At 34.8% G+C, this 20,575-nt stretch overlaps 1 protein-coding gene across 8 annotated transcripts in view; it reads right to left on the bottom strand.

Annotated features, from left to right (window-relative positions):
* Positions 1 to 20,218, bottom strand: part of LOC129282844 (titin-like) — a 40,512-nt gene extending 20,294 nt beyond the window's left edge. For 2 of the 8 annotated variants that reach the window (XM_064115087.1, XM_064115089.1), the window contains exons 1-7: positions 19,759 to 20,218; positions 18,627 to 18,911; positions 13,399 to 13,470; positions 12,478 to 12,658; positions 10,787 to 10,948; positions 6,867 to 6,917; positions 4,032 to 4,097 (exon numbers count right to left, since the gene is read on the bottom strand). In XM_064115087.1, the coding sequence (XP_063971157.1) occupies positions 4,032 to 4,097; positions 6,867 to 6,917; positions 10,787 to 10,948; positions 12,478 to 12,658; positions 13,399 to 13,470; positions 18,627 to 18,911; positions 19,759 to 20,016 (1,075 nt within the window). In that variant the 5' untranslated portion in view covers positions 20,017 to 20,218. Of the gene's footprint in view, positions 1 to 1,912; positions 2,066 to 4,031; positions 4,098 to 6,866; positions 6,918 to 8,592; positions 8,611 to 10,786; positions 10,949 to 12,477; positions 12,659 to 13,398; positions 13,471 to 18,626; positions 18,912 to 19,758 lie in introns of all 8 variants that reach the window. The other 6 variants (XM_064115085.1, XM_064115088.1, XM_064115086.1 and 3 more) reach the window with 6 other exon arrangements.
* Between the last annotated feature and the right edge of the window lie 357 nt (positions 20,219 to 20,575).

Here is a 20,575-nt window from a genome sequence, read left to right as displayed (position 1 = left end):
GACTATTTACACTATTGCTCAAAAGTTAAGCTGTCTACGTGCTCAAAGATTATCTGTATCAATGAACATACTTAGTCGCTTCCTAAATCACACCCATTTTTACCTGTTGGCCAAATTGGACCAAGAGAGGCCAGCTCTAGAAGCTCTCTGTACCTAATGAAATAAGTTCACTTTTTCTCTATCAGTTTAAAAATGAAACTACTTTCAGAAATTCAACCAATTATTATCGTCACTAATCATTATCATCATCATCTTCATCATCATTGTAATTGTTGTCATCAATCATTATCTCCCATCAATCTAATGTCTATCTCCCATCAATCTAATGTCTATATGTCTATCTAATACCTAGTATTTATCTGTTTATATATATCTCTATATCAATCTATCTATCTATCTATCTATCTATCTATCTTTCTTTCTTATATGTATCTGTTTAAATATGTATGTCTATCTGTCTGTCTATTTATCTTTTAATCTAATATCTACTCATTTGTTTAAATAATTATACAGGGTCTGTTTATCTATTTATCTTTCTACAACAGACCACCTAATTCATCCGCATGATGAATTAAAAATCTAGTTATCAAGTTCAAATTTGGTGTACTTCTGCCCAAGTTAAAATACCTCCATGGCCAGGTACCAGGAGGAGTTGATATAAAGGAGAGATTTCCACTAAAAAGTTTCTGTTTCATAAAATCCACATCTGATGGTTCAGGTTACCTTGCCATTTTCTTGCCCTAAAAATCTGATTTGTAAAGCACAGTATGTGATACGAGTAATTCACACCACAACACACCCAAGCACACAAAAATAGCAAACACCGTTTAAAATAGATACATCTAGGTCTCCAGATTATCCACATCACCTGTTGAAATAGCATGATAAAAGTGCACTTTTGAAACAGAATGGATACAGAATTAACTCTCTCACACCTAGCTTTGCCAGAATTATTCAGTGTAGTAACTATGACTATATCATAAACACATGTGTGGGTCATATTACCACAGTGATTCAGAAATAAAAAAAATAAGAATTAAAATTTAGGACCCATTACAAACATGAGGCATTAAAATGGACACAGCTAGTTAGAGAGTAACACATTCTTGGAACTCAAACTTTTCTTAAACAATGGTGCGAGCATTGTAAATTAACGAGACCATGAGTATACCACAGTACTGTGGCAAGGTTTATAAAATCAGTGTCGGGTGCAAAATACACAACTATGATGCATGAACAGTCAAAGTGAATGTAAACAACAATTATGGGTTACTACAAATCAACACATGTGGTACATGCCACACCTGAGGTAAGCCGTGTTTACACCGCTGTGGCAGGTGTAAATTTTATAATTAGTGTCGAGTGCAACATAAACATATATGGAGTGTAAAATAACATAACTACCATTAAGTTTGCACACAGTCAAAGTGAACGCAACACACTACCATGTGGTATTACACACATCTGTGGTAAACGCCACACCTGACTTAAGTAGTGTCCACACAACTGTGGCAAGTGCAACATTATACCATTAGCATCTGGTGCAAGATACATGTAAACAGCTATGATGGACTTTGTATACAGTCAAAGTAAATGTCACACACAACTACAGGGTACTACAAACAATGTGGTAAATGCCACATCTGACTTCAGTAGCGTTCTGTGGCAGGTGCAATATTATACAATTAGTGTCGGGTGCAAAACACAGCTTTCGCTAGTTGTACACACAGTCAAAGTCAATGTCACACACAACTATGGGGAGCACAAACAACTGTGGTAAAAGTCATATCAGACTTTAGAAGTGTCCCGCACCACTGTGGCAAATCTCATACACCTGAGTGCTAGACGGAACCCACAAGGCAACAACAGTGTCAAATGTCCAAAGCATGACCACAGACCGATCTTATCTTACCACGCTTTTTGCATGTACATGCTTCCACAGAGCATAGACAGTTAACTGTGGGTTGTGGAGACACCGCGGAAGGCTCTCCCGTGTGATCAAGGATCTGGATGTCTCCATTGCTATGTGAGGACGGGGGAGACATCATCACTACGGGTGCATGGGCTAGTAGAGGTGGCAATTAGTATTAAATGAAATCAGGTTATAATATTACAAGTATTAAATGAAATTAAGTTATCAGATGCAGTATTAATCAAGTACATAAATAGTGTCACAGTTCACAGTGGTTCACATAGGTGTTAATTTGCCTGTTTGGGGTAAAAAATGTGCATTGCTATACAATACTTAATTTCACAAGGACATTTTTGCAATAAGCTAACATTTTTTACAAAACTGTTATACAGGCATGCACACAACACAAGATGTGCAAATGAGGGAGTTGATGATATCACACACTCACTATTTACTTTCATACAGAATATCATATAATTTATTCTTGACGGTTTTCAGTTTAGTACATGACAGAATCATAAGTTACAATAAGTGCAATTTCACATATTCATGAAGCAGTCAGGGTGTCTTTTACATAATTGGATGGAAAATACTCTATCATAAGCTCCCTCACAAGCACGCTGCCCCTGTGAGCATATTCATGCAACTGTGTGTGAAATAAACAAGTTTAAAATATCCCGACTTTCGTATTTCACAGATACATGTAACTTTGTTGGAATTGTCAGCATTATTGCTTGTTAGATCCTTCACTTTTGATTCAAAATGATTCCTTGCTGGAGTGGAATTCACCTTTGCTTTGTTTGTCACAGGCTATTTTGTTTTAATATATGTGGATTCGCTCATAAAAAGCAAGTAGGATATACTGTATAATTCAAAGTTTTCATTAAGAAAATTTGTTTTAACAAAAAGTATTATTGGATATAAAGAGAAAAATACATTACATTACAGTACAGTACAGTACATATTACAACGTGGTTCTTACATATATACCTCCATAATTTACACATTGACAAGGAATCTAAAGCGTGTTCACATTTAAATCAGCTATCAAGTGAAGTGGGTGAATTTTGTCTAAACAGCGAATCCTACTCAATAAAACGCCCATCTCAAAAGATAGTGGATGGGAAGACCGGCGAAACTTTGGCAGGTCCTCTCAAATCCACCAGCATGCATTTGAATTTGGAGTATCTGTATAATCGCAAAACACCTTTCAGCACCTTTTGCCCACTCAATTTCCCATCCCCCCAAAATGGGGGCACTGTGAAAGAAGCCGAGTATGATTCATGCTAAATGACATTGGCAAAGACTTTTCTTAGGATGCCTTATTTTTTATAGTCTCTTGAAATTAACTAAAAAATAAGTGAAAGTGAATACAAATACATGTAGTAAAAACAAATTTTGAATATAAATAATATTTTATGGCGAATGGGAGCTGCATTGCTGATATAAACATGTATAGTAATGAGGCTCATTTCATGAAGACTCACAACTGTTGTAACTTTGCCATTAATGTAACTTCCATGGAAACATTGATTGTGATTGTCTGCTGAGCCCTGTAACCATGGTAGTTGCCAATGGTAATTGCTAATTCATCCACTCACCACGTGGTTCTACCTTCATTTAGTCTAATGCCATTCCGTCCATCAACATTTCGTCTAACAACCATTTGGTCCGATCATCATTTCCTCTAATCACCAATTCGTCTATGACCATCTCGTCTCATAACCAGTTGGTCTAATATTCATTTTATTTTCATTCATTTTGCACAATTAACACTTAGTCTAATTAGACCAAATGGTATATGGACTAAATGGCTATTAGACCAACTGGTTATTAGATGAAATGGTGAGTGGACAGGATGGCAATTAGACAATGTGGATATTGGACGAACTGATGGTAGACCAAATAATAGTAGAAAAGTTGGCAATTGGAAGAACTGGCGTTGGACCAATTGAAAATAAACCGTTGCCAAAACATGGGAAAGTTACAATAGTTGTAGTAACACTTAACAAAAAGGACCCCTAATGTTCTCTAAGGCTAAGCTGCAAGTTACATAAGTATGTGCTCTGCAAAAGCTTCTAAGTGGTGCAAAATTAGGTGTAAGGTTTATCTTTCTTACCACTTTGATCTGCAGAGTTTGCAGAGTGCTGCGATTGAGACTCTATTCTCACGTGGGTACTTGGTCCTTTATGTTAGGATATTGTGCGAATAATGTGGGTGGCAAAAATCAAACACATCAGAAAGACGACATATACATACAGTACATCTAACGAGAACATAGAACATGTGTGATAGTTAAACCCATTCGTGATAGTGATTTATTGCTGGCCTCATTTGATCAGTTTTCATTCCTCAAATTGACAAAAGTTATATTCATCTTTCTTTGCTCCACATTTCCTTCTCAAATTGCAAGAACGAAAAAAACCTATGACATTAATGCGTGTTACTTTTTGTTTCAACACATGTATGTAAAGTGCCTTTACTAGTTCAAAAAAAATTTGAATTTTCATTTATATAATAAACCATTGATTTTACAGATTGAATCATGGCCATTTTTTCTACAATAAAGAGGTAGTGATTACTGAACATGATTAACCACTGAATCTAAAAGATAGCACTGAGGCATTTAAGATGAGTTCAGTAAGTGTAAAAAAAATTATTTTGCATGACTTTTAGTGCTATTGGGCCAGACTACAAAATATGGTCTATAATCTTGAAATCACAGATTATGAATGGGTTAACGAATGCAAAATAATAATACGTGATTGAGCAACACTAATACTCAATTACAATTAAAACACAATATTACTTGAAAAACAAAACCAAACAATGTGTATACACGTACACATCATGCAGGTGTATCATGTTAACGTGAAATATCATCCATATTATTTTATGATATCGACTCTTTACTTGTGCAATGGTGTATAGCTACACACATGTACACAGTATTAAAAATTGTGGGTGGCATTAAATTAAATGTTTTCAGTTTAGTGATATCAATACTTGATTGTGCAGTAGTGTAATTCATGCCGAAGCATACATGATTTTGCGTGTCAGATGATATTTGCTGTGCAGTGACATGTGTTACATATCTGTACAGGTTTGGTCTCTTAAAACTTATGCTGTACTGCAAGCGTAAGTATAAGGTTGATGTACCTTCGGATGATTATAAATTTTGCTGAAATCTGACTAATAATTACAAATGTAACCAGCCACCCAACAACCAACAAGTTGCAAGGGAAGGTTCTCTTTAATGGTCAAATCAGTAATTTAGTCTTCAAAAAAACAAAAAATTGACAATTATCTTTCCTGAAAGGGTAATTCTTTTTTATGTTACTGTCAAAATTTGAAGTTGTAAAGTTGAATAAACATGAAGAAACAAGAAATTTAACTTCTAAAGGTTTCCATGGCAAAGAAGAATAGTGTCGTAGGTTTCACGGTACAACATCTATCTTTCTTGGGCAATTGTTGGTCCTGAAAAGAACAACCCAAACTGGACGTTTTGACAAGTGTGTTCTTGTCGAAACGTCGAGTTGGGTGGTCCTTTTCAGGCCAACACTTGCCCAAGAAAGATAGATGGTGTACCGTGAAACCTACTACACTAATAAAGAAACAATAGTTTCTTTGACACCATAGTTTGTGGACAGCTTGGAAGTTTCATGGAAATTGAAGTGTGCAAACATGTAACTCATGCTTGAATGAACCCCCAACTGCAACCCTTATTTTCTACTTATTTGTATATTTAAAAGCTGCTGCTGAATTTCTTCTGCTATTTATCAAGTACTTGTGAGAGTTATTGTTTATCTGACAAGTTCTAAATTATATCATTTTAAAGCCTTTAAAGCTCAATGAAAATCTCAAAACTCCTTTTTGGCAAATTATTGTTGGTTGGGAGGTAGCCGGTAAAGGTATACTGCCATTACTACATGTACATGTATATATGGCAAAAGTCAACCTGTATACTGCAAGGTATAAAAAAAAGATATTGGTATAATAATAGATTGATCTGAAGTAAATAATTTTTTCTTACAGCCAAAGTTGTGATTTGGTGTGACAAAGAGCCAACAGTCAAAATACACAAGGACATTAGTAAGAATTCACGCAAGAGGTGTTTTTGAACAGTTCCAACGCGTCTGAGGCATCACAGAGGGCATTCAGAATGTTTCAAATGTAACAAATGCGGGTAATCTTTCTCATGCCTGAGCTAGATGGTGTGTATTTTTTATATGTTTTTAGACGATAGTAATGTGGATCCGTTTTTTTTTTCATAAACCATCCTCATATCACATTATCGGGGCGTTGCAAGAAACTTGTGATCAATTGCAAGTCTAGTTTCGGTCCCTAAAGCAATCATATCTTGCGATTAATTGCAAATTGACTTTTTGAAGCAAGGATGGTCAACCGATTTGCTACTGCTAAAATTGATCAATTGAAAATTGCAACAGAATATTTACAATTGATTATGACAAATATCTACTTGCAACCACCCCTATGACCGTTCTGGGCCCCATCTTACAAAGAATTACGATTGATCCAATCAATCGTATCTCTATGGAAATCCATCAGTGTTATATTTTTTTTCGACCAGAAATTTGCACAATGTCCTTTGTAAACAAAGGAGAACACACCAAATTGTCAAGAAATCAATGAATTTATGAATATACATCATATCTAGAAAAGAAATTGAACAAACATGCATGTTGACTTTGCTGGCTTTCCATAGTTGCAATTGATTGGATCAATCGCAACTCTTGTTAGACGGGGCCCTGAAGTAATCAATAGCACCAGTCATTAGAATTTAGCTATAAAAAATAAATGACTGATCATGTGACAGATTTCAACCAATCAGTTGCTTAGGATCCACATTACCATTGTATAATTTTTTATATCCTGCTAAAAGTCCATTTATAGAATATTCTATTCACACACACGCGTTCAGCATTAGTCTTACCGGAGGATAGAGAGCCATAGTCGCTGCTGTCATATTCATCGATACTGGGGACTGTGTCGATCAAAGGATGCGTGCGTGTGGAGGTGAAAGGTCATCGTTAATAAAAATACAGTGTATGCATCATTAAGGTGCTACAATGGGTGATTTCAAGTCCGGTGTTGGCCTTGGTGTTGGTGTTTGAAATTTGGATTGCTTCCCCTTGCTCCAAAACTAATACAGCGTTTGTCAAATTGACCCAGATCCTGTTATTAACATCTCAACAACAAGTGAGTGACTTTTCGCGACCATCTTCATTTTATGTTTGGTGTAATAATCGTGTAAAAACTGACCTAACACCAACACCAAAAGGTCAACACTGAACTTGAAATCACCCAATATGATGTGTACAGATGATGATGTGTAAAGATGATGATGTAAATATTATAAACTGCACACTGAATATTTCTATGGGCAAGTCCAAGCTATCCAGCCAAATGCTTTACTTTCTCTCAATAATCAAATAAAAAAAACTTAACCATAAAATAATTTGAAACATTCAAATATTTTTACTTCAAGGTAACTTTTTGTCTATTTTAATGGAAACCCATTTATTCATGGTAATGGGCTCAGTGACAAACTCAAAATTTCATACAAATCTCACTGATCAGTTGAAGGGACAAAATAGTTTGGACTTGCCTACAACTGTACACACGTATTACTTTTGTGAAAGTCAGATAAATTAATATGCTGGTCTTTATTTTGATGCAGGGAAGTGCTCAACGTATCTATTTCTCCTCTTAAAAATACATAATTGTCCATCTTTTTTAAATATCTTTTGAAATAAGAATATGTTCTCCAACTGCACTATTACAATGTATTAAGTTCCAATGGTGTTTCAATGGTTCTTAATTACACATAAAAGCTCCTAGAAAATGATATCAAGCAAAAAACATCTACATGTACATTTATCCATGTAGGATGTAGCTTAGGCAGGGTGCTACATAAGCACTTGCCCGATTGCCCGGGGCAAGTAAATGTTAGAGTCGGGCAAGTGTTTTGAAGTAAAAGACCAAAACTACTTGCCCGAAATGGGAAAGCAAAATTCTCATAGTAGAATGACCAAAATTAGGGTTGATATGATATTGACCCTAATTTCGGTCATGGCAGCTGATCAGTTCATGTCAAAAGAGAGAAAAAGGGCAATGGTTTATAAAACTGCAAAACTTTCTTTTTGAAGAGGTAAAACTTTTTTTTCAAGGATTTTTTCGGGCAAGTGAAATAGATTTTGGGGCAAGTACCGTATATTCCAACTATTTGAAAATGTACTTGCCCAACTCGGCAAGTGCTTCTAAAAAGTTATGTAGCACCCTGAGCTTAGGTATAAAACAATTGCGCATTTGCATGGGAAGTAAACATAATCACTATTGGAATTCCATTTACTCAAGGCAAAAAAGGGGGCAATAATTAGACTGCCCCCTTGAGTTTTTGTCATCTAGGATACACCCATCCACTTAAAACCACCCCCCCCCCCTTAATCATAAAAAATGAACTAATAAAAAAACATATAATTGATTACATGTAAATAAATCAATGAATTAATCGACAAATAAATAAATATTAAATATTCAAAAATATTTAAAAATAATAAAACATGGATGAATAGCTTATTTCTTTTTAATCACAGAACACATGCATTTTGCACAAATTAATGCTGCTCATGATAAAAAAAAAGATTAGATTGGCTTACCCTTCTCCAAAAATTTGACTTTTGAGTGCATAAATGAAATTGAAATAAACAATAGAAAATGTGACTCAACTTACTTAAGTTAGTAAAAAATGACATTCACATAGAAAACTAACCTTTGTTTACACATATGTGTATGTAAGCAAAAGTTTAATCCATACTGTATAAAAGCAAGAACTCTACTTATTCTCTGTGAATTTAAGTGCATTTCTGATATACATGTAGGCTATCACTTTTGACCTGCAATCTCACAGCATGATTTTTTTTTACTTTAAATTTGCCCAAATGACAAAATACTATAGGCCTTGTATTTGTTTCGCACCTTGTTTGTTTTATCAATCTTCTCTATTTCTTACATGAAATTTGATAAAATATTAACATGCATAATCAGAAAGCATAGTAATCAGTTTTCAAATACTGAAAACTTTATAAAAAATAAAAATATTTTAGAAACAAATTAACTTGCAAGTATGGCATTGACAATTTTTATTCCATACTGTATTTCATCGTTACAAATAACAAATGCAGCAAAACGTGTAAATGTAACAAAAAGATCCAAATCTCGATGAGTACACAACCTGTCTATTTTTAATAAAAATAGATAAATTTAACACATACATGTAACAGTGTAACCCATTAGAAAGTTCAACCAAGAAGTTGTCAATGAGAAAATTAAATGTGCTACTTTGAGAAATGTTTGGAGGTGTACAGTATAGAGGAAAATAAAATATCAAAATATAACAGCATGCAAGAAGACCGTGACAAAATCTTGAAAATTTGAAGACAGGATCACGAAATTTGAATTTCAAATTAGAAGAAAGATAGTGTTCTGATTCTGTGACGATAAAAGGAAACTGAAACAAAAAGTTTCATGAGAAAGCATTCAATTTATCCTGAATCGGTCTATGAAACCGGAAAACTATTAATGTTCTCACAGAAAGGAAGGACAATTACATACATGTAGATTCCAGGGATTTGAGTACCTTCAAGATGTTTACAATGTTTTTCAAACAAGATGCAAAGGCTTTCCCATACAAGAAAAAATATATAAGGCCTACATGTATATTTATTTGATTGTACAGGTAGTCTATCAAACCAAACAGATGAATTACTGAAAAAAATTAAATTGCAAAGAATTATTTGTGTTATTTTGGGGGGCTACTTTATAAAACCCACTGCCTAAATCTGCTACCATGGATAAGCTTTAGTGAATGGGGATTTTCCAGAGCTCTTTTTAATTTTTTTCACAACTTTTTATTTAGTAATTCCCTGAGCCCAAGTGCATTTTTTTTCCTTGATTACAACATGTGAAGTGTGTGAGCCCAATGGTAGATAATCAAAATTATCTGGTTGCAGACATGATGAAGTTAGAATATGTGGAATTTGATAGTTTATTTAGAATAAGTGGTTAATAGACCAAGGGAATGTTTCATGAAAAGCTTTGTCTGTGATTTTTCACTGTTTAAGTTGTTCTCAGCCAATCAGATGCAAGGATTTATAGTAGCTTATAACATCTACCAAAGGAAATCACTGACACACATCTTCATGAAACACCCCCTGATAGAGAGGGTACCTTTATAAAGTAAATTGCCAATTCATCATTTGCAAACTCGTCCACTCATCACATGGTCTATAAACTTCATCAAGTCTAATGCCATTCCGCCCATCAACACTTTGTCTATCAACTATTTGGTCCTATGACCATTTGATCCAATCATCACTTCTTCTAATCACCAGTTCATTTATGATCATAATGATAATAATAACAATAATAATTATAATAAAAATACTACTACTACTACTACTAATAATAATAATTATAATGTTAATAATAATAGCAAAATTTAAACTACACCAGTGGAAAACAAATTTCTTTGTAATCATCATGTTTGCGAAGACAAAATAAACATCTTTTATTTTGTACTTCTCATACGTCTCATAACCATTTGGTATAATATCCATTTAATTTTCTTTCATTTTGCCCAATTAACACTTATCCAGTTAGACTAAATGGTATATGGACTACATGGCCAATGGACCGACTGGTTATTAGACGAAATGGTGAGTGGACAAAATGCCAATTGGACCATGTGGATAGTGGACGAACTGGTGGTAGACCAAATTATAGTAGACGAGTTGGTAATTGGACGAATTAGCATTGGACCAATTGATAAATTAAGCCCCTTTATAACATTACCTGGTGGGACGGGAAAATCATCGCTGTCCACTTCCTGGGGTGAAAGGTCAACTGGTGACACATTCTTCAGCGAGTCAGGGGTCACTGTTAGTGGGGAAGGTCGGGAGGGCGGGGTGGGTAGGGTGTGAGAAGAAGGACAAGGTGAGAAGTGAATAGGAAACACTACAGTAGGGTGAAGGTTCAAGAAACGATTAAAGAAGAAAGGGTTAACACACAGCATGCACACGTTAAACAGAAGGAAGAATTCTTAGTAGTTTCAAGTTGTGGATATTAAAAGAATGTTGCAACTGTCAATTATCGTTTTGTATTAGGAAGATGTTGCCATGGCTTTGAAATTATTATTACAGTTCTTATTTTTGCAATCTATTTTGTGTATGAGCAAAACTAAGGTCCTTTTTCAACCACAGCAACTTCAATTAAAAATAATAATTGCAATATCCAAAATTGCTATCAAAAGCTAATTTCTAGTAAAATGCTGAGGCAGATTTTTTTACTTCAAAATTTGATCTATAAAAACCAAAACACAATGAAACCCTGACATATTTTTCAAAGGATACATTGAAGAGAGCAAAACAAGGAATTTTGATTATTTTGTTTTCGCAAGCATATCAGCGAAACAGAGAAATTTCATCTCAGTGTGTCAGAATATATATATTTCTTCAAACTTTAATGTGTATGTAAGAATGCCAGAAGCATGTAGATTCAAGGTTTGTCCTGAGCTGATTAAACATTCTGATTTACTCATTAAAGAAAGATCTAGGAGAAACGGATTCTTGTAATTCATGATTTATGCAGACCTGCACATTGAAAAAAAAAAATTTTTAGGAAGAATGGAAGGTGCACTTAATAAAAATCCACTGCACACAATTGAAAAATCAGGAAATTAAACACACTATGTATTTTCTAACTGCTCATTTTGGATGTATTCTCAAATCGCTGAATTTTCTTTTTCTCATTTTTTTTAAATTCAAATTGCTTTGAATTTGTATTTTATGCTGCTTTTTGATGGTTGAAATATGATTCATTCTTATACAAACAAGGCCCTAAAAAAACAGGCCCACACAACCTGATGGGTGTTTCATAATGTGTTCGCAAGTTACGCTGCTTATATGCACAACTTAACAAACAAACTGGCCAACCTTTTTGTGTGAAAAATCAGATTCCGAATTGTTGTATCTCATCAGCTTTTTTTAAAATTTGATTTTTTGTAAAGTAAACTTCTCATGATTAATAAGCATCTGCATAATGCTTCAATTTATAATAGAGTGCGTAGAGACTTCTGCTAATTAGGTATTTTTCAGGCAAGTATAATTATTTGAAAAGGAAAAGAATTGAATACTACCCAATGGGTTTATAGGAATAGCACTTCCAAGTTGTTACAAGTAGAACAGAAAAGTGTTAACTCATTTAGCACAAGAAAGGATCACTGGTCATGCATTCAGTCATGTGCAACTTGCGACTAGTTTTCATGGAGAGTAGCTTTAATATGATTATGAAGCAAATAGTTGGTGATTTTCACCAACTTATTTGTCCTGAACCAAGCAGATGCCAGGATTTCAGTAGCTTGTAAGAGTTGGCACTGAAATTTGTTTTGTGAAAGGCTCCCTTGGTGCTCATAGCCCATTCATGAAGGTACTGATATTTTTGCTAAAGATTTCATTTTATATAAGAAATGATTTTTATCTCCTCACCTTTTCTTTTTGGCCTTGGTTTTGGGACCGATATTGGAGTCCGACCTTTCCACGTCCAGAACTCTGGCTTCTTGTTAACCCGCTTGCGTGCCTCCTTGGTCTCGCTCTTGGGTGGGGGCACCCGGTGCATGTGGGCAAAGAAACGAGGGCAGGGGCCAACAGCGGCATCTTCAAATTCGGGCTGAAGGAAATGAAAATTATCATATTCTCGTATAAAAAAAAATGAATAACATGTAGACCTTTCACTGTATGCACATACATGTACATACATGTACATGGGCACACAGATACATGTACATTGTTCTAATAATAATGAATTTGTGTTATCATTGTACTGAGGTGATGCAGAGTGGTCTAGGCAGCTGACTACACACAAGGAAGCCTGGGGTTCAAAACACGGCCAATGTTACCACTTGAGTACATGCCCATGAGCAAGGGGCTTGTACTACATTACTATCCCATTTCATTCGGCTGGTGACATTCACTGTCTGTCCCAGAATTAAAGTCATAGCCGTGGAGTGTTTTCCTTCAGCAAGAAATGTATCCACACTGTGCCTCACTCTACCCAGGTGAGGTGAATGGGTACCCGGCAGGAATACTTCCTTGAATGCACCGAGTCCCATTGAAAATGGGGTACATGTAGCTGAACATTACAAGGGCTTTAAAATGTAAAAGAAACTGAGAGTATCGAGAAACTTGTCAAACTCCAAAACACCCCTGAAACCGGTTGATAGGGTGCTATTTAGACCGAGCGCTATTTCTATTTTGACATCCAGGGGGCTTCAAGAATTATAAAATAAGAAAATTCATGCACTGACTTTATCAGTGTGACCTAATGGACAATCTTGTGTTAATTTGTATATTTTAGTTTGGAAGTATGTACTTAAAATCACCACCAATGGTCACATGTATGTTTCTTACCCGTATATCATATATGCCTCGGTCGGTGAGTGAAAAAGCACCAGCAAAACTGATGTACGCAAAGGCTGTACCCTGGACAGAAAAAAAAGAAACGATACAAATGCAGAAAAATAAACAAGAAGATGTTAAGAATATTCATGAAAATGTGTTCAAGAGAGAGAGAAACAAAATACATTTTTATTTATTTATCAGTCTGTTTTTAGTAGGGTGGCTCCATCAGTAATTGGGATACTGCTGTCCTTGGAGGCCCTACAACAATTATATATAAACATAACAAACATAATTATGAAAAGCGTACAATGTGAAGTTAAGACAAAACAAAGTGTAAAGAAAAGAACAACACATAGGGCCAGTTTATAATTAAGGTTTAAAAATATTATAATGCCAAAATAAAATACTAAATGAGGATTCTGATTGAGCATTTCTTGATTTACAGAAAGAAGGTGAATAAAAAAGAGGCATTGTTTTTTTCCTTCTGATTTTTTATGCACAGTATGTAAGGCGCATTAATCACATACGGTAAATTGTCTCTAGATGCACTTTGGTCCTCAAAATGTAGTGGCAGTGAATGATTTAATTTCAGTTGCATCAATTTAGATGCATCTAATCCCATAATGCTACATGCAGGTAACATGTAATTTATCTGTCAGTCATAGATTTTCTTAATAAAATTTCTGTATTTCATTTATTGGGATTATTGACTTCCATGTACATGTACAGTGTAAAGTGATATGCAGTTCATGTACTGGTTACTCTAAATTTAAACGATTGAATGGAATTAATTAATCAAAATTAATCAAATAATCAAAATTAATTATATCATTAACTAATTAATTAATCAATCAATCAAATAATAATAATAGTAATAATTAATAAATAATGATAACAATACAGGCATCATCTATGATCTAAAAATAATTAAATTCATAAGGTTTAAAATAAAAAGAAAGATTAAGAGTTTAGATGATGAGTGTCTTATTGGTAGTATCTGATACTGTTAGAAAGGATATAGACTTTTATACATATGTAGTTCAGATTTGAAAGTCTCTATTTTATACATATAATTATATAATGGATAAAATTATAAAAGAATAAATCAAAATAATATCAAATGAAGTGAATAAAAATGAAAGTTACAAAAATAAAAAATAAAATCCCTGTCATCATAAGATTGAAAGTATATGTTGGAACTTGGAAAAAAAAATAGAGACAGTACATTGTATGGTTTATTCCTTTTAAATTCTACTTGTATTTTCTCAAATTTTCATTATTTATTCCCAATAATTACATCTGATAGTTATTCCCATTTCTCAATCTTCTGTTATTGTCAATTTTGTGATAATGTGTTGACTATTAAAGTCAAACACATTAAAAATAAAAATCATGGAAATCATATTTTCCTAAAATATGAATTGAGAATGCATACTGTATTATGCATGTACAGTTGAGGCCGAAAGCTTACATACACTCATGGAATTGAGTGACATTTGTTCATTTGCAAAACATCGTAGAATTTACTATATATCTTCAGAAATATAAATACTACCATGACGAATTTCGTTTTAAATGAATGAGCAAATTAAGCACTGTCACATGATTGGAATGCCGCTGGATTAAAGTAAATTTCAGGTCGAATTTTTGTGAAGAAAAAAAGTAATATTTGTGCCAAATGTATTCTATTGTTTGTTATTATATTTTCAAACATCGTTTCATAGAAATATATGAATGTTAAATCTATGATTTATATTACTTTTTCTATCATGATATGTCACCACTGAACAAAAAGTGTAATGTGAAATGTTTGTGTTGAGAAGTAACTAGCACAAATATGAAATGTTTATGTCAAGTTTTTATTTTTAATTTGACTAAAATATGAAGATTCTTTGGGAAAAAACGGCACCTAAATATTTTTCAGCTCCTGACGACAAAGCAATGTGATGAAGGCGCACGACATACTCATTTGTTTGATATCAAATTTGTCATGATAGCACAAATATTTTATAAGATACAGTAAATTTTATGATGCTTCGCAAGTGTCAACTTTTCTTTGAATTTCCTGGGTGTATGTAAACTTCTGGCCTCAGCTGTACATGTACATATGTATGGATGAACACTGTCTAAATTATCATCATTTTGGCAACATTTGTCTTAACATTTCACAAAATCACTAGTCATAACACTACCAAGACTCAACTAGCGTCACAAAGTGAGTTACTGTTCACGCTCACTACATGTAACATGTACACTGTACGATCAGCGTGCTTAGCAACAGGCCGCAATACCGGTTCCAAAGGCCATTCATTGTACTGTATTGTGCAACATGTGTAGTGCTCTGAAGCACGAAATAATAGTGAGTCTGAATGGGACCAATCAGGAGTGGCCTCTGCTATTGTTGTGAATGATAGTTGGATCAATACCTCAGTCTCGCATTCCACCCGGCCTGGTCAATTCACAATGATGGGTCTTTGTCCCTTTTCAATTTACTGTTGATTTCAATTTCTGGGAGTATAAATGGCAAACAAGCAAATCCCTTGTTGTAAAATCAATAAAATCCTTTAGAACATGTACTGTACCTGTACATAGTGATACATTTAGGGTGTAATTATTGTTCTGACTGGGGGCATTTTGAGTTCAAGCATAGAATGCCTGCCTGTGCAATATAAATGTATTGTAGACATTTTCAAGACTCCCCCAAAGAAACTTCTGCAATCATACAATATGCACTGCACTGCCAATATCTATTTTCAGTTTAAATATACTTTAACCCTATATATCTAGGTCAGAGGGAGTGGGGCCTCGTACTGTAGGTCCCCTCAACATTTTACACAATATTTTTGCCGCACACAATTCATTAACCGCGCTACTCTCCGACTTTTTTACTTTCCAGTCTTGTGCATCTTTTGAGACCAAATTTGCGAAAAACGGGGGTAAGCATTTCCAAAATTATGCAACATTTTGTGTTTTCACTTGTTCAATTACTTTTCATTCTTTCAAACAGACTTCATTTCAGGTGGGAGTCCAGGGCCCCGTCTTACAAAGAGTTACGATCGATCCAATCAATCGTAACTCTATGGAAATCCATCAGTGTCATAATTTTTTCTACAGGATATTTGCAAAATGTCCTTTGTAAACAAAGGAAAACACACCAAATTGTCAAAAAATCAATGACTTTATGGATTTACATTCATATCTATAATTTTTTTTGAACAAACATGCATTTCATATGTTGACTTTGCTTGCTTTCCTTAGTTTGATCGGATCGGATCAATCGTAACTCTTTGTAAGACGGGCCCCAGGGGTCTGTTTCACATAACTCATTACAATAACTAACTTAACAGTTAAAAGCTACTGAAATCCCCCATTCTGATTGGCTGATCAATAGTAAACTTGTTACAGATATTGTGAAATCAATTCCTTATCAAACGGGATCCTTAATAGGAAACTTGTATCTGCACGTAATCTTGTCGGGATTCAAAACTGGCTTGGATAAACTCTAGCAAAGCAAAAAATATGTACCATGATGACATCCACGCTCACACGCATCATGTAACAGTTTGTAAATTGATAACCATTATGACTTCATCGACGATCGGGAGATCTACAGGATTACCTCACTCCCATATACCAGATGATGAGATGATGAAAATGCCATGAAGAGGTTTGTCAGTGATATATTCAAATGTTTTATAGGAATTCTATAAATCTGATTCACCTGTCTAAAGCTTCAGTACAAGGGCACTGGTAGTAACATAAATTACACCTATAAAATTATATACTAAAGGATCATCCGACATTCCAACATTACTATCAGGGCTCCACACTAACCCTTTTTTCTACCGGTCCAACCTGTTCATGTCCCCATTACCCATTTTTTCCACTTTTAACTGGTCCAAACCTAAAATTTACTGGTCCCCCCAAAATTAAGAAAAAATATGTAACAAAGGCTAAAGTTTATTTTGCTGTCTTTTATTGGTTTTAATGCCCCCCTAAGAAAAAAACAAGAACAAACAAACAATACACCCACACACACAACATAATTCATGAGGGCCATTTCTCAATTTTTTTTTAAAGATGCCAGAGCCATAATTAAAACTTACAAGAGTGGATGTAATTTGTATCAGTTTGATATATTTTTTTACTGGTCATGAAGAACCAGTAAATCTGGCTATTTCAGAAACATTATTGGGGGGAAAGGGGATTTTCCAAAACTAAAGGCTTTATGAGAAAATTACTTGTGAAAATGACTGACAAAATTCTTGAAGAAACGTTTCTGTGCATACCATGGAAAATATTACACAGGACTCAGATTTACAACTATAATAAATAATAATATAACAATAATAAATAAAAAAAAAAAAAATAAATAATAAATTTTCATATGGCGCAAATTACAGTTAGTAGCACTATAAAAAGGTAGTGCGAGAAAGAGGGAAAGAAAAGAAAAACAAAAATATTGAACCCAAATACATCATTATACATAAGTGAGACTGTGTTTTGAGAATTTGGAACTACATGTACATGTACATGTAATATGTATCAATATTAAGAAAATTTAAATTCATCTTTGGAAAGGGTAGACTTAAAGGCCCGAATTCACAAAGGTGGTTTTGAAAACCCACGGTTGAGTCCATGGTTTATGCAGATTTCCTGTATTAATTCCGCTTATTTTACCGCGTATATAAAAAAAGTCCAATGCTGATGCACGCTTTTGTCACAGTGCGCCAAATTGACGCCTGTTGCCGTGGTTATCCACGCTATTTTATTCATGAGTCCACTGTTTTTATTCACGAGTCCACTCTTCAAACAGTGGACTCATTAATAAAATTGCGTATCTAACCATGGTAACAGGCGTCAATTTGGCGCACTGTGACAAAAGCGCGCATCAGCATTGGACATTTTTAATACACGCGCTCGATATGTGCTAAATTAATCGTAATTTATACAGGAAATCTGCATAAACCATGGATTCAACCGTGGGTTTTCAAAACCACCTTTGTGAATTCGGGCCAAAAAGATAAATCTTTAGAACATTCTTGAATAAGTTTGGCTTCTTCGCCCCCGAAATGATCAGAAGAGCCCTGGTTACACCAAATGGAGCCTTGGAAAATCCTCATCCATTGCAGTGTTTAAAACTTATCCAATGTTGAAGATTTAGGCAATAACTTGTGACAAGAATACCCCCCAAAAAGAAAAAAGAAAAAAAAATAATAAAGTGCCTGCTGCTTTACCTGTGATCGCGAGACCCATGCTTGCAGATACTCATTCCATATGGGACCGTCGAGTAACTCGGCATTAGCCGTTAGACTGGTCTCTCCCATTGTCTTTAGAGGGGGTAGCTGAGTATAGGAAGGGTTCACTTTCACCATCCGAGACTCCCTGCTCAGGGGATCCACCATGCTGTTGTTGGGCGTTCGTGAGTTGAATGCTTCCCGGGAGATGAGGGGGAGGGCGTCCTGGCTCTGCGATCGACGTCTCTCTCGGAGGGTGTTCGGCAAGTTAGAGCTGTTTTTTGTCTATAGATATTTAAGCAAATATCAAAATTGTCTGTGAACTGATAACTATAAGAAGGGTGTATTGGATGTTCTTAGTATCTGCACAAAGACATTATGGATAAGGGCAGTTTATTACAACCTGGGGCAAAAATTTGACATTTACAGAATATGCAGTTGCGGAGATACATGTATATGTAGGGCCGTCATAATAATAAGAACTTGAACAATACTTGCTTATATAGCACTTAACACTTACATGTACTTTATCAGAAAGCTCTAGTGTCTAGAAGCACAGTAATTAGCATAATTACATGTACCACAAATTTCCATCATGACCTATAATGCAATCTTTATCTTAAACTAAAGTTAAAAAATAAAACTTGATCAACAGATTACAATACCCATACATGATACATAGTCTCACCTATATGACAATTATGTACTACTAAAAAAAACTTGCTACACATGAACATACTACCCCAAACAGAAACTGATAGTAGAGTTTCATGTTGATTAAACAAGTTTTTATGTTCAACATGTTAGAAAAAAAAGGAAAGCTAACTTTGTCTTTAGTCTACAGTAATATTTTTTTCTTCTTCTTATTCGTGTATTTTTAAATTAATCAAACTTATTTGCATTCTGGCAATATTTTTATCAGAGGGATTTACCCTTTGCCATAAGTGAATTGATTCCTTTTATACTGATAGTGATATTATTTTCCACCCAATATAAATTATAATCAGGCGCAAATCCAGGAGTGAGAAATTCCCAACCGGCAACCTGGCTGTATTTTCCGTGAAAGTCCGGCTCAGACTCTGGATCAGCATCTGGTAATAATAATATTACTATTAAATTAATTAAACAATACCTGAGTTGTGTAAGAGTCATCTTTTGAGGTTAATAGACTTTGTCTCTGACCAGCGGGAAATGCTGTCGAGTGCCCCCGGCCGTAGGCACTTCGAACCCGGGCACATCTCGGCGAGTTCGGAAGAGAGAAGGCGTGTCGGGGCGAGGAGTCCGGATTCCCCCGACGTCGACGCCCGAGTTCTGGGGGCAAGCGGTATCGAAAACCCGGTGGTTCTTCCTGGTCATAATTGACCATGCACAGAGTCGGTAGCTGTGTCATTTTGACACTGTTTTCTTCGTTTTCCTACATGATTCAGACATTTTTACTTCACTTGGATATGATGAGTTCCAAAACCATGTAGTCAGTATAGAAGTGTTGTCATTCTAGCGCATATGGATAAGAAATACAAGCAAAAATGCCGATTATTATGAGTTTGTCGAGATCGAGAATCCTAATAATAAAAATATCCATTCACAAACTCACAATACAGAGCTAGCTAGCGTGTGCAGGGAGCTAAGGACACGTCGATTTCATCGATAGGGGTCAAAAATCAATTTATTCAAATGCAAACAATTAACATTCAGTATTGCAAAGATGAATACATTTAAAACAAAACCGATTTTTACAAAAATATTCCCCAATATATCACAAGTGTGTAGATTATAAAAACTATCTATATTTACTTAGATTTATACAAGGTAAATTTGTATTTTCTTTAAGCAAGTTTACATTTCCCTAGTTACGGCGAATCGATCCATCCGGTCTATACACCTGTCACAATGTTTGGAAACTTTGGATGGTTTGTTTTCACACGGGGTTTACGTGTGAACATGAGGGC

This window comes from Lytechinus pictus, unplaced genomic scaffold (genome assembly GCF_037042905.1).
Source record: "Lytechinus pictus isolate F3 Inbred unplaced genomic scaffold, Lp3.0 scaffold_20, whole genome shotgun sequence".
Taxonomy (NCBI): domain Eukaryota; kingdom Metazoa; phylum Echinodermata; class Echinoidea; order Temnopleuroida; family Toxopneustidae; genus Lytechinus; species Lytechinus pictus.
The sequence above is the reverse complement of the archived record's forward strand: the minus strand, read 5'-3'. Positions and strand labels throughout refer to the sequence as shown.